The sequence below is a fragment of the Pteropus medius genome, unplaced genomic scaffold (assembly GCF_902729225.1).
Source record: "Pteropus medius unplaced genomic scaffold, Ma_sr-lr_union100, whole genome shotgun sequence".
NCBI classification, from domain to species: domain Eukaryota; kingdom Metazoa; phylum Chordata; class Mammalia; order Chiroptera; family Pteropodidae; genus Pteropus; species Pteropus medius.
Genome location: NW_024352787.1, coordinates 15,249,322 through 15,262,559, shown reverse-complemented (window position 1 = coordinate 15,262,559; position 13,238 = coordinate 15,249,322). Strand labels below are relative to the sequence as shown.

The following is a 13,238-nucleotide window of genomic DNA, read 5'->3' as shown; positions in this document are numbered from 1 at the left end:
CCAGGCAGCATAATCCCTCAAGGTCATATCTTTACTGCTTACATATATAGAACTTTGAAGAAAAACAAATGGTGATGCAAAGAGTTTACTGATGTGTAGAAAATATGTCTCATGTTCATGTATTTCAATGACTTCTCAAAACTTTCCTCCAATTTACCAAGCAATTAATCACAATAAAGTATTTTATAACAGAAAATTTACAAAAGAAACAGACTGGTGGTAAGCATCAAACTACCTACCTTAGAACTAAGGATTTAAAAGCAATAATCTCTTTAGATAGCCTCTAATAGAGAAGTCTAAATAGATTTAACTTGTATACAAAAATACTAAGGCCGAAGCAATTTTTATGACATTTTTAGAATTCAGTGAGACCTCTTGACTATCATGTGGTACCTGCCTTGGCTCATGGAAGAAATCAAGTTGTAGTTCTTGAAGTTGTCTTCTCTTGCCCTGGCTATCTCTTTCTGATTTATATTTTATTTCTCAGTTTCATTTCATTTTTGTCTTTCAGCTGAAACTAAGATATGCTTCAAATACTACCATGGAGTGAGTGGAGCCCTGCGAGCTACCACCCCCAGTGTCACAGTCAAAAATTTAGCAGCTCCTGTAAGTCCCATTCCTTCCTTTCTGGTCAGATCTAATTCTGGTGCTTCTTTACTTTTCCGTTTATTCTTATGTTTGTGTGGTTTTATGTACACACACATATGGGGACATATTGATAAATTATGAATAGGCAGCTAGACAGACAGATATACATCTCAAAATAATAAAGAATGAGATCCAAAGGCAAGCTTATTAAAATGTATACTACTTTTTGTTAAAGAAATGTCAAGCTTCAATCGATAGCCAGATGTTTTTAATAGACTCATGCTTCATAACTATGAATAATAAATCTTTCTTTGGAACACATTTTTAAATTTCTTGGTTTTAAATATGTATTTTTTCATATGTTTTAATTTCATTTTAGGCTTATAAATAAATAACTGATTTTAGTCATAGAATTATAAAATGATAGTCCTAGAAAAGACTAAAATCTCTGATTCTTTTTTTCTTTACATAAATAAGGAAACCATGCTCAAAGAACTTAAGAAATATACCTCAGGTCCCACAGCTAGTTAGTTGCAGATCAGGGTTTTAAATCACGTCTTTTGTTCCCTCTTCTGTGGCTTTGATCAGTGCTATGGTAACAGACACTATCTTTTTCTAAATTATAGTCTAGTTTTAATCTTTGTGGAAATTTTTATGTTAGTTCTCAATACATCTGATCAGGCTAGCTGATATCTACTTACAAATGGCATCCTTATCTTTTTCACATAAATTTATAATTACTGAATGGGGGAGACTGAACAAAACCCAGTGAGAACTTTGTCATGCTCATGTAAGTAAAAAACAAATTTTTTTTTTCTATGGGGAGAGAGAAAGAGGGGTGGGGCAAGTACTTGAAATATGAATGATTCAGAAAATACTTTGGGTCTAAAAGATAAGTGTGAGATTTAAGTAAGAGATCCACTCTTCCAGGACCATTAGTATAGGCCATCCTCAAAAGAGGATACTTGGAAAACCAAAGAGGTCCTGATATATGTAGCCAATTGTGAAGGCAGGGAGATCAGCTAAATTGAGGCAGTAAAGATGGAGTTGGGGCTGAACTGAACCAGAGGCAAGGTGAAGCAGGAAGGCACTGAACACACAGCAGACAGAGAAGGAAGGAGGCTGGAAGTGGAGTCAAGCTGATTTATGAAAAGTCTTTCAGACGTAGGCTTGGCTGGCTTTTGCCATGGTAGCAAGTTCTGTGATGAGGGGATGCTGACTTCAGGAACAAGGGCTTATGTCTGAGAAGAGGAAACGTGATACAAGGTGTTTCAATCATGTTATTTGACAGGAGGTTTCAGGAGATTGCGTTGATTATGTGTCAGCCCTCATCCCACCCCATCTTTGTTATTCCATATGTGTTACCATTGCTTGTTCTTAAAACTCAGACATCTTGAAATACTTTGATATGTTGCTATTGTTTTGATTATCATCTCCATAATGATTTTCTCACAAAAATCTGTAAACACTCGACACTTTAATGTACATTACACTTTGTTTCTCTTCGTAATCTCTATGTATGGAAAGCCCAATCATAAAGCTCATGTGACACCAGGGGTCAGAGAGCGTACTTGTTCTACTTCTTCATCAGAGATGAACACTTGGAGTCCTGTGGCAGAAGGGAACATGGATTTTCCTGCAAGACAGTATTTTAATGTACAGTTAGGTTTTATAATCGTTAAACTATTAGTAGCCCTTCTTGTTCTATATCATGGTGCACTTATCAGAGGAGTGTTACTTGTATTATCCTAGTTGATTCACAGCACATTTGTGAGATAGTCAGGAAATATCATTTTGGTTTTGTGACCACTTGGCTATATGGCAATGAAGTTGAATCAAATCTAGCTTATACTTTTTGCAACTCACTTTAGTTACTGGTATAATCTAACAACCTTCTGGGTTAAACAAGCCTATGAAGTTTGGTCTGGGACTTAAGCACACTGTTTCTAAGGGGAAATGCTATTCAAGTATCTCAAAATCAATCTGTTAATAAATTTGAGTATTTGTTTTTAAATTGAAAAATGCTGGTACTGCAGTAATTTCTTATAAAGAGTTAGTTTTCTATGGCCATTATATTATGTCCCAAAAGTTACTAAGCTAGTTTGTGACAATATACTAAAACTATAATTCTTTGAAAAGGATTGGTAAGATATTAAATGTTCTTTTTAGTACTTTAATGCTTTGAGCGTAGCAGGTTATCAATATATATTTCCTCATTCTGCCTTATCCTTTGTCTTTGTCCTACTGTGGATATCTGTTGAGGTCCCAGTTATAAAAAGAAGTTGTCATCTATTCTTATCTTTCTGGGGCTTTCATTTATTTATTAGTCTTGATTGTATATCAGAAACTAGAATGGGTCAGAGTTATAGAGATGAATGAAATATAAGCCCTGTCACTGAGAACCTATAGTTATTCTGTTATAAATGATATATAATCTGAAATGTCAGGTACTAGAGGGTAAAACCCATTGTTTTTGTGTGTGGAGAAGGCAGTAAGGGTGTGCCTACAGCATCTGGGAAGGCTTTTAGAAGAGGTGGTATGTAGTCTGCATCAGGTAGCATGAATAGGACTTTTCCAGGCCTAGGAGGGAAGTAAGGCACAGCTGGCAGAAGAGACAGAATATGCAAAGGCATGGGGGTTTGAAATGCCACAAGACCTAAACTGTGTTAGGTCTAAAGAATATATGACTTACTTAATGTTCACCATATAGCACCTGCACTTTTTTTTCATAGTTTTTGTATTTTACTGGGAGCATTTAGCATGTTTTATATTTTTCTTCTATTTTCTGTAGAAAATCATTTTCAAAAGCAAGCTCTTCCTCTCAGTATTTTCACCCATGCCACATTCCTCTTGTGTATTACAGTCTCTCTTAATGAGTCCCATGATAGTTTTTTCCTCTCTCCATTTATACATGAAAGGACAGAAATCTATGCATACCTTCAGTTTTCCAAAAGACAGAGTAGGTAAACTGTCCTTAGTTCAACACTATTTTCACTGTGAATTTCCAAGCTTCTCCCTTCTGGTCTGCCTCAACAGTAGGTTTCACATCTGCCTTCCCTTTTTGTGGGACTGAGCAGGCATCTTCTAGTAGGGTGGGCATCTTCTGGACTAGATAAGAACACTTCCTCTGCCCACTGGGTTCTCCTACAGTGTGGGAAAGTGAGACACATCTGTAGCTGTTCTCAGTCTATGTTCAAAGTACTGAGCACACCACTCCTTATGCCTGTTTTCCAAGCCTTTCCCTAAGTAGCATTCACTTCACAGGGCAGTGGTCACCACTTGTTTTCTTCATTTTCAGCTGTGCTGAGCCCTGGGGACAGTAGTCTCTAGATATAGAAAAAACGTAGCTATTGGAAGAATAATTCTGGCAGGCTCATGAGGCAGGGCCCAAAGGTTGGGAAAAGTCTACCACAGTGAGGAACAGGCAGAGGACATTATGTTCCTGCCTTCTTTAGGGCCTAGTGTTGAGGGATCCCGTAGATTCAGAGGCCAAGCCATATGTAATCCAAGTATGTTTTTCTTACTCTATCATCATCGACATTCAAATTTGGGGAAATTCTCTTGGAATTTTGTTATTCTCGATTATTCCTATCTTTACTTCACATTACTATTATCTCCTTATCTATCTATCATCTATCTATCTATTTATCTATCTATCTATCAATCTATCATCTATCTATCTATGTATTCTATACTTCTAACTTTTTCAATGAGAAATTGGAAGTAAAAATATCTGATTCTGTTCATTCTTTCACCACTTTAATTCAATTTCTCTGCAACCAAGCTTTTGATTATTGAGCAGCGTAAAGTTCTTTGCCAAAACTTGAAATACTTTTCCATAAGTTCACGTTCATAGATTCATTTGCTTTGTTGGACCCCTAAGCAGAGACATTATCATCATCATCGTCATCATCATTATCATCATCATAACTCATTAAGGCATTTTCCTGGAAACATAGGCTAAATTCATACTCTGAGGTAGGATCAGGTCAAGATTTTCCTCCTTAAACAGAGTCTGGGTCTCCTGTAATGGACAAATATGTGATTAATATCCACAAAACTCTAAGTCATTAAGCTTGGCTATATTAGTATTTGTCTTGGAAATTTTAAAAGCAGATCTTCTGAAAAAATATTTTAAATCATAATAAAGCAACCACGAAACTTTAAAGTTATAAAAACTCTTGGAAAATATTCCAACCAAACTTGTTGAAAAGTTAATTCACAGGTAATAGACTGATGTGACCAGCTATCTAGAATTGTTAGATACAAACTAATGAATTTGGAAGGTACCTTGGTTTTATAATGAATGATGTGTGCTCTTGTGTTTGGCAGAGATTAAGTGGCAAGACCAGTTGCTGATTGAAGCCATTCTTGAAAGCATCAGTTGCAATATATCATCAATTTTGGGGAGAAGATTTCTTAATTTACCAAAGGGTCCCCTTCATCTTGTGTACCCATATGGAGTCTCAACTTCACCCAAAATGTGTCAAGGAAAAATTGCCAAAATAAAAAAAGAAAAAAAAATAATAATGATAATAATAATGGAGTATAGTTTATTCTCTCTTTATAACTGTACTGCTCTAGTGAGCTGGAGTCCAGCATTGAGATCCTCAGGAGACTGGGCAGCAGTTTTCACAGCCCCCTCAATATGAGGCAGCCTTAAACCTGGGGACAGCAGCATTTCCCAAGGGGCTATATTTTTATAATTTTAGTTTTTTAATGAGTAGTGCTACATAAAGAATCACAATGAAAGAGGAACATGAGAAAAGTTCACAACCATTTTTCTTAAATCATAAGAAAACAAGGCCTTTTAAAAAGTTAGAATTGAACTTTTCGTGATCTCATCAGACTCTTGCCCTACAATCTTATTCTTAAACCTAAACTCATTTCAAGTTCTGATTCTGGAAACCTAGCTTCATGATGTTTTGGAAACTTGATATTATATTTATTTTGTGATTTGGGTTTTATAATAGCCATGGGGCCTTTTTAAAATTAATTCTGTTCGCCTGCTGTCTCACTAACACATCTATAATTATTTTGTAGTATGTCACCAGTATTTATCAAACCAGGCACTAAAAAGGAACTTAATCAATAATCCTATGATGAGACAAAAATCCAAGACTTAGTGCTTAATATTCTGAAAATCAATTTCTAAATAAAAATAATCTTAGTTATACTAGAAGAACAAGAAGTCCTAAGTAATTATATAGTATATTTTTTATTTCTTCCCTTTATATATATTTGTGTTAGGTTTTCCTTAGGAGAGAATTTAAGAGAACATTTTGGTTTTCAGAAGCTATAAATCAAATGTAACAGATAAAACACAATAAATGTTAACTTGAGTGCTCAAGCTAAAATTGCATATGTGATTTATTTACATGCAGAGGATAAATGTTGCCCAGATGTTTACTGACAAAATTTAGAATGATTTTGTAAGGGGCTATTTTACAAGATCTCCTGATTATTATAACTTTAAATTCTTTCTCTTTTCCATAAGTCTAGGATGGAATGAGAAAGGAGTTTCTAAGGAGGTTAGGGAGAAGCTGATGGTTAGATATTGACATAACATAATTTCTTCTAGCTGAGAATCAACAGCCACATTCTGTCTCACTCCTGAACTGACAAATTGTTTTATAGTGCTCAGAGTCCTTTGCCTCCAATCCTCTTCTCCCAGAAACTGCTCCCACTTTCTTAGCTAACTCCAAGCCATATATACAGTACTCTAATCCCCTAACCTTGGAGGTCTGCTCAGAACATGGTTATGTTGTACATCTTTGTGTAGCCTACAGCTCCAATAACGCATCTTTTTTTTTTTTAATTGTTTATTGGGTTAACATTGGTTAAGACAATTATATAATTTTCAGGTGTACATTATAATTTGACATCTATATATTCTATTGTGTGATTACCACCCAAAGTCCAGTTTCCCTTTACCCACTTCACCCTCCCGCCACAGCCCTATATTTGACCCCCTCTACTCTCTCTCTGTCTTTCCTCCTCACTCACCCCCTACCCTCTGGTAACCGCTAGTCCATTGTTCATGTCCTTGAGTCTCTGTTTGTCCTGTTAATTTGTTGCTTTTAGGTTTATATCCCACATATAAGTGATATCATGTGATTTTCAACCTTTTCTGTCTGGCTTATTTCGCTTAGCATGATTATCTCGAGGTCCATCCATGTTGTCGCAAATGGCAGTATTTCATCTCTTCTTATGACTGAGTAATAGTCCATTGTATATATGTATCACAGCTTCTTTAGCCAATCATCTATAGTAGGACACTTTAGTTGCTTCCATGCCCAAGACACTGTGAATAGTGCTGCTATGAACATCGGTGTGCAAATATCTTTTTGGATATGGGTTTTCAAGACTTTGGGGTTAATACCTAATAAGGGATTGCTAGATCATATGGCAGATCAATTCTTAGGTTTTTGAGGAACCACCATACTGTTTTCCATAGTGGCTGTACCAATTTGCAGTCCCACCAGCAGTGTAAGAGGCTTCCTTTTTCTCTGCATCCTCTCCAACATTTGTTATTACTTGCCATGCTGATTATAGCTATTCTAACAGGTGCGAGATGGTATCTCATTGTGGTTTTGATTTGCATTTCTCTAATAGCTAGTAATGTTGAGCATCTTTTCATGTTTGTTGGCCATTTATATGTCCTCTAGGGAGAAGTGTCTGTTCAGGTCCTCTTCCCATTTTTTGATTGGATCGTTTGTTTTTTTGTTGTTATTGAGTCGTATGAGTTTTTGTATATTTTAGATATTAGTCCCTTATCAGAGGCATTGCTTACAAATATATTTTCCCATTTGGATGGTTGTCTCTTTATGTTGTTGATGATCTCTTTTGTGGAGCAAAAGCTTTTTAGTTTGATGTAGTCCCATTCATTTATTTTTGCTTTTACTTCCCTTGTCTTTGAGGTCAAATTCATAAAATCCTCTTTAAGTCCAAGGTCCTTGAGCTTAGTTCCTATGTTTTCCTCTAAGCATTTTATTGATTCCGGTCTTATATTCAGGTCTATATTACATTTTGAGTTAATTTTGCTGTGTGGTGATAGACAGTAGTCTAGTTTTATTCTTTTGCAGGTGGCCTTCCAATTTACCCAGCACCATCTAATGAAGAGGCTTTCCTTTCTCCACTATATGTTTTGGCTTTTTGTTGATAATTATTTGTCCACAAAAAAATGGGTTGACTGCTGGAATCTCGATTCTGTTCTTCTGGTCCGTGTGTCTGTTTTTCTGCCAATACCATGCCGTTTTGATTACTGTCGCTTTGTAGTATAATTTGAAGTCAGGCAGAATGATGCCTCCAGCCTTGTTCTTTTTTCTCAGGATGGTTTTGGCAATTTGGGGTCTATTGTGCTTTCATGCAAATCATGATTTTTGTTCTATTTCTTTAAAAAATGCTGATGGGATGTCGATGGGGATTGCATTACATCTGCATAATGCTTTAGGTAATATGGTCATTTTAACTATGTTGATTCTTCCAATCCAAGAACACAGAGTACGTTTCCAATTCTTTATATCCTCTTTGATTTCTTTTAATAAGGTCTTGTAGTTTTCATTATATTGGTCCTTCACATGTTTTGTTAAATTAATTCCTAGGTATTTTATTCTTTTTGTTTCAATTGCAAAAGGAATTATTTTTTCAACTTCTTTTTCTGATGCTTTATTATTAGAGAGGAACACTATGGGTTTTTGAACGTTGATTTTGTATTTAGAGACTTTACTGTATTTGCTTATTGTTTCTAGTAGTGTTCTTGTGGAGTCTTTAGGGTTTTCTATGTAAAGAATTATGTCATCTGTAAATAGTGACAGTTTGACTTCTTCGTTTTCTATTTGGATGCCTTTTATATCTTTCTCTTGGTGGATTGCACTTGCTAGGACTGCCAATGTTATATTGAATAACAGTGGTGATACTAGACAGCCTTGCCTTGTTCCTGATCTTAGAGGGAAGGTTTTCAGTTTTTCACCATTAAGTATAATGTTGGATGAGAGTTTGTCACAGATGGCCTTTATTATGTTAAGGTACTTTTCTTCTATATCGATTTCGTTAAGTGCTTTGATCATAAATGGGTGCTGTATCTTGTCGAAATCTTGTTCTGCATCTATCGATATGATCATATGATTCTTTTTTTTTAAATTTATTTATGTGGTTTATCACATTAATCAATTTGTGTATGTTGAACCACCTCTGTGCCCCTTGGAATGAAGCCCACTTGATCGTGGTGTATAATCTATTTAATACGTTGCTGTATTCGGTTCACTAGTATCTTATTTAGGATTTTTACATCTGCGTTCATGAGAGATATAGATCTATAGATTTCTTTTTTGGGTTATCTTTACCAACTTTTGTTATCAGAGTAATATTGGCCTCATAAAACGAGTTGGGAAGTATTGCCTCCTCTTCAATTTTTTGGAAGAGTTTAAGGAGAATAAGTATTAAATATTTTTGAATGTTTGGTAGAATTCACTGGTGAAGCCATCTGGTCTTAGACTTTTAGTTTTGGGGAGGTTTTTGATGATTATTTCAATTTTCATACTGCTGATCGATCTATTTAGATTTTCCAGATCTTTTTTATTCAGTCTAGGAAGGTTGTATTTTTTTAAGTACTGGTCCATTTCTTCCAGATTACTAAATTTGATGTTATATACTTTTTCATAGTGTTCTTGCATGATCCTCTGTATTTCTACGTTTTCAGTCATAATTTCCCCTCTTTCATCCCTTATTTTGTTTATTTGTGTCCTTTCTCTTTTTTCTTTAGTGAGTCTAGCCAGGAGTTTGGCAATTGTATTAACCTTTTCAAAGAACCAGCACTTTGTTGCATTTTTTTCTGTTTTTTTTTCTTTTCTTTTCAATTTCATTTATTTCTGCTCTAATTTTGACAATTTCTTTTCTTCTGCTGAATTTCAGCCAAATTTGTTCTTCTTTTTCTAGTTTTTTTAAGATGAAGTGTTAGGTTGTTTATTTGGACTCATTCTTGTTTTTGGAGATGGGCCTGTAATGATATGAACTTTCCTCCTACAACTGCTTTTGCCCTGTCCCAAAAGTTTTGATATGTTGTACTATCATTATCATTCATTTCTATGTATTTCTTGATCTCTTTGTATTTCTTCTGTGACCCAGTTATTCTTCAGTAGCATATTGTTTAATTTCCGGGTATTTGTGGTTCTTCCTGATTTCTTTTTGCAGTTGATCTCTAGTTTCAAAGCATTATGATCAGTGAATACGGTTGCTATGATTTCAATCCTCTTTTATTTTTTGAGGCTATTTCTGTGTACCAGTATGTGGTCAATTCTTGAGTCTGTTCCATGTGAACTAGAGAAGAATATAAGCAGGTGTTTTGAGATGGAAGTCTCTGTATATGTCAATTATGTCTAGTTGATATAATATGTCATTTAAGGATCTTATTTCCTTATACATTTTCTGTTTGGATGATCTGTCCATATCTGACAGTGGGGTATTTAAGTTCCCTACTATGATAGTGTTTTGGTCTGTTTCTCCCTTTAGTTCTATTGGTAATTGTTGCACATATTTCGAGGCTCCCTGATTAGGAGCATAGATATTAATAAGTGTTATGTCTTCTTGGTGCATGATTCCCTTATCATTATTAAGTGTCCCTCAGTATGTTTCATTATCTTTTTTATTTTGAAGCCTATTTTGTCTGATATTTGTACCGCTTCTCCCACTTATCTCTGAATGCCATTTTTTTGAAATATCATTTTCCACCCTTTCACTTTGAGTCTATATTTGTGTTTGGAGCTGAGTTGTTTCTCCTGGCGGCAGCATGTAGTTGTTTCTTTTTCTTTTTCTTTTCTTTTTTTTTCTTTTCTTTTCTTTTCTATTCTTTTCTTTTCTTTTTTTTTTTAGGCGAGGCAACCCTTAGTTGACCTCACAGATTGCAAAGACCTCGTCAGCTTACAATTCCTTATTTTTTATTTTTTACACCTAAAGCACCTGGTCTTCCTAGGTGGTCTCCCAATCAAGTACTAACCGGGCCCTACTCTGCTTAGTTTCCGGGGTCAGACAGGATCGGGCTTGTTCAGGGTGGCATGGTCATAGACCGATTTTGTTTTTTGATCCATTCTGCAGCTCTGTGCCTTTTTATTGGTGAGTTCAGTCCATTTACATTTAGGGTGATTTTTGAAATATGTCTTATAGACATTTTATCTTTTGCTTTCTGGCAGCTCGGTGTTTCTATTGCTTCATCATCCTTGTATTTCTGTTTTCTTTATTTTGCTTGGCTTTTATGGGTTTTGCCTGTAGTTTTTCTTGTTTTATGTTATATACTTCAGTTCTGAATCTTTGGTGTGTGATTACCTTTACAAATAAGAAAAGGATTGTTATATATATATATATATATATATATATATATATATATATATAAACACACACACACACACACACACACACACACACATATATATGTATACATATATATACCTAATATATATACAATATTTCGATATATATATATGTGTGTGTATGATATGATATATATATATATATATATATATAGTATATATATATATATAATCGTCCATTCTTCTGCATGTGTCTTATCTCATTCCTTTTTGCAAATGTGGATCTTTGAATCTTCCCTTTTTCAGTCATTAATATCTCAATTTGTCCCTATGTATGCTGAACGTTCATTACCATTTTGCTATAACAATTCTCTACTTATTATTTAAGCTTATAATGTCCTATTCTTAGTAAGGATTGCACTCCTCTGCTTCTGTTTGCTGAGAGTCACTTTACTCCTAATTATTTATTTTGTTGTTGTTATTTTGTTTTAGGTAAACTGACCCCTTTCAATATTTTCTGTAGTGCAAGGCTTATAGTGGAGAATTCTCTCAATTTTTGGTTGTCTAGAAAGGTCTTAATTTCTTCTTCATATCTAAAGGAGAGCTTAGGTGGATACATTATTCTAGGCTAGTAGTTCCTTTCACTTAAATTTTGAATATTTGATTCCTTTCTGGCGTGTAAGGTAGTGCTGAGAAGTCTGACCATAATCTAATGGGTTTTCCTTTATAAGTTACCATTTTCTTTTCCCTGGTTGCCCTGAGAATTCAGTCTTTGTCATTGATTTTTGATAAATTTGATACAATGTTTTGGTGAAGGTGTTTTTGGGTTGAGATAATTGGGTGTTCTGTTGACTTCTTGAATTCCAAGCTCCAGCTCATTCCTCAGATTTGAGAAATTGTCGTCCACTATTGTCTGAAAATGCTTTCTAGTCCCTACTTCTTTCCCTCGCCTTCCTTAATGCCCATTATTCTCATGTTTCCTCTCCTGATGGTATCAGCTAGTTCCTGTATTTCTCTTTTATTGTTTTTCATTCTTCGGTTTCTCTCTTCTTCCTTCTGATTTATTTCTAGATTTCTGTCTTCGATATCACTGATCCTTTCCTCCATTTGGTCAACTTTATTTCCCAAGCTTGTTCTTTCATTTTTCAACTCTTGCAGTGTGTTTTTTTTTATCTCCAGAAGATCTATTCTATTCTTATTGAAGGTTTCAATTTCTTTGCTCAGCTCATTTTGTTGTTTTTCAATTCTTGGAATTGTTGATATGCATTATTTTTGATCTTATTGAGTTTTTTTTGGAAGTACCATCCCTATTCTCTATCATTTAAGGCACATATAACTATGTCTCTAAGCTTATTTTCTGGAGATTTTTTTCTTTCTTTCTGAGATGTCTTGTCACCTTAGTTGTTCATGGTGTTTAGTGGACTATTTCTCCTCCTGAGCTTTAATGGAAGTGTATTCTTCTGTTTTTTCCAGAAAGAAGATTTGTTATGTAAAGGCCTCTCCTTAGCCTGCTACAAGGAAGGCACTTTTCTTTTGGTTTATATTAGTTGGTGTCTAAGCCTCTTGGACCCCTGCTTTATATAAAGACTAAATAATGTGTGTGCGTGTGTGTGTTTTTTAATTTTCTTGTAGAAATTTAATCACACTCACTACTCTCAGTTTCAATCCCTTTCGATGTTAGCACATAGTTTTGGTAGCATTTGCTCATTCCTCTGGAGCTCTGTGGTGATCATTCTTGGATGGTATGGGGGGAGGGGCCCTCTGGGTTGGGTGTTGGGGCCTGTGACTCAGCCTCGGTTTTGCATCCACGGCCGGTAAAAATCAACTGTTATTTCTCTGCAGCCCTGTCCTGCTTCTCTGCTTTCTGTCTTAGTGACTGGGCCTTGCTGCCAGCTGTGTAGAAGTCCTGGCACTTCCACACAGGGCTGTTCAAGGAAGTCGCCGCACCTTCACCCTTCACCCTCCTCCTGCAAGGAGATCCGGTGGCTGGAAGAGGCAGCTTCTTTGTTTCTCCAAGTCCACCGCCCGACACCCAGGGTTCTGACCTGTGGTAATTCTTATGTGCGGATCATGCTGAGATGTGCTGGTGTGCCGTTTGGGTGTATTTTTGTTGTTGTTGTTCAGTTTTAGATGTTCAGCTTATTGTTGTTACAAGGAGAGAGATCTGAGGATGTCTCTCACTCTGACACGTTTCCCAGGATCCTGCTAAGTTTTTTGAGGAAACTCTAAACTGTTTTCCATAGCGGCTTTACCAACTTGCAGTTCCATTAGCAGTGTATAAGGTTCTTTTTTCTCCATATCCTCTCAAATTTTTGTTATTACTTGTCCTGTTTGTAACATCCATTC

At 35.5% G+C, this 13,238-nt stretch overlaps 1 protein-coding gene and 1 pseudogene across 1 annotated transcript in view; one reads left to right on the top strand and one right to left on the bottom strand.

The window, feature by feature from the left end:
- Nucleotides 1-13,238, top strand: part of HECW1 (HECT, C2 and WW domain containing E3 ubiquitin protein ligase 1) — a 469,328-nt gene that overhangs the window by 217,330 nt on the left and 238,760 nt on the right. Inside the window, exon 5 of the mRNA XM_039849134.1 lies at nt 512-606. Coding sequence (XP_039705068.1) covers nt 512-606 — 95 coding nt within the window. The remainder of the gene's footprint in view (nt 1-511; nt 607-13,238) is intronic.
- Nucleotides 10,534-10,652, bottom strand: LOC120592017 (uncharacterized; annotated as a pseudogene).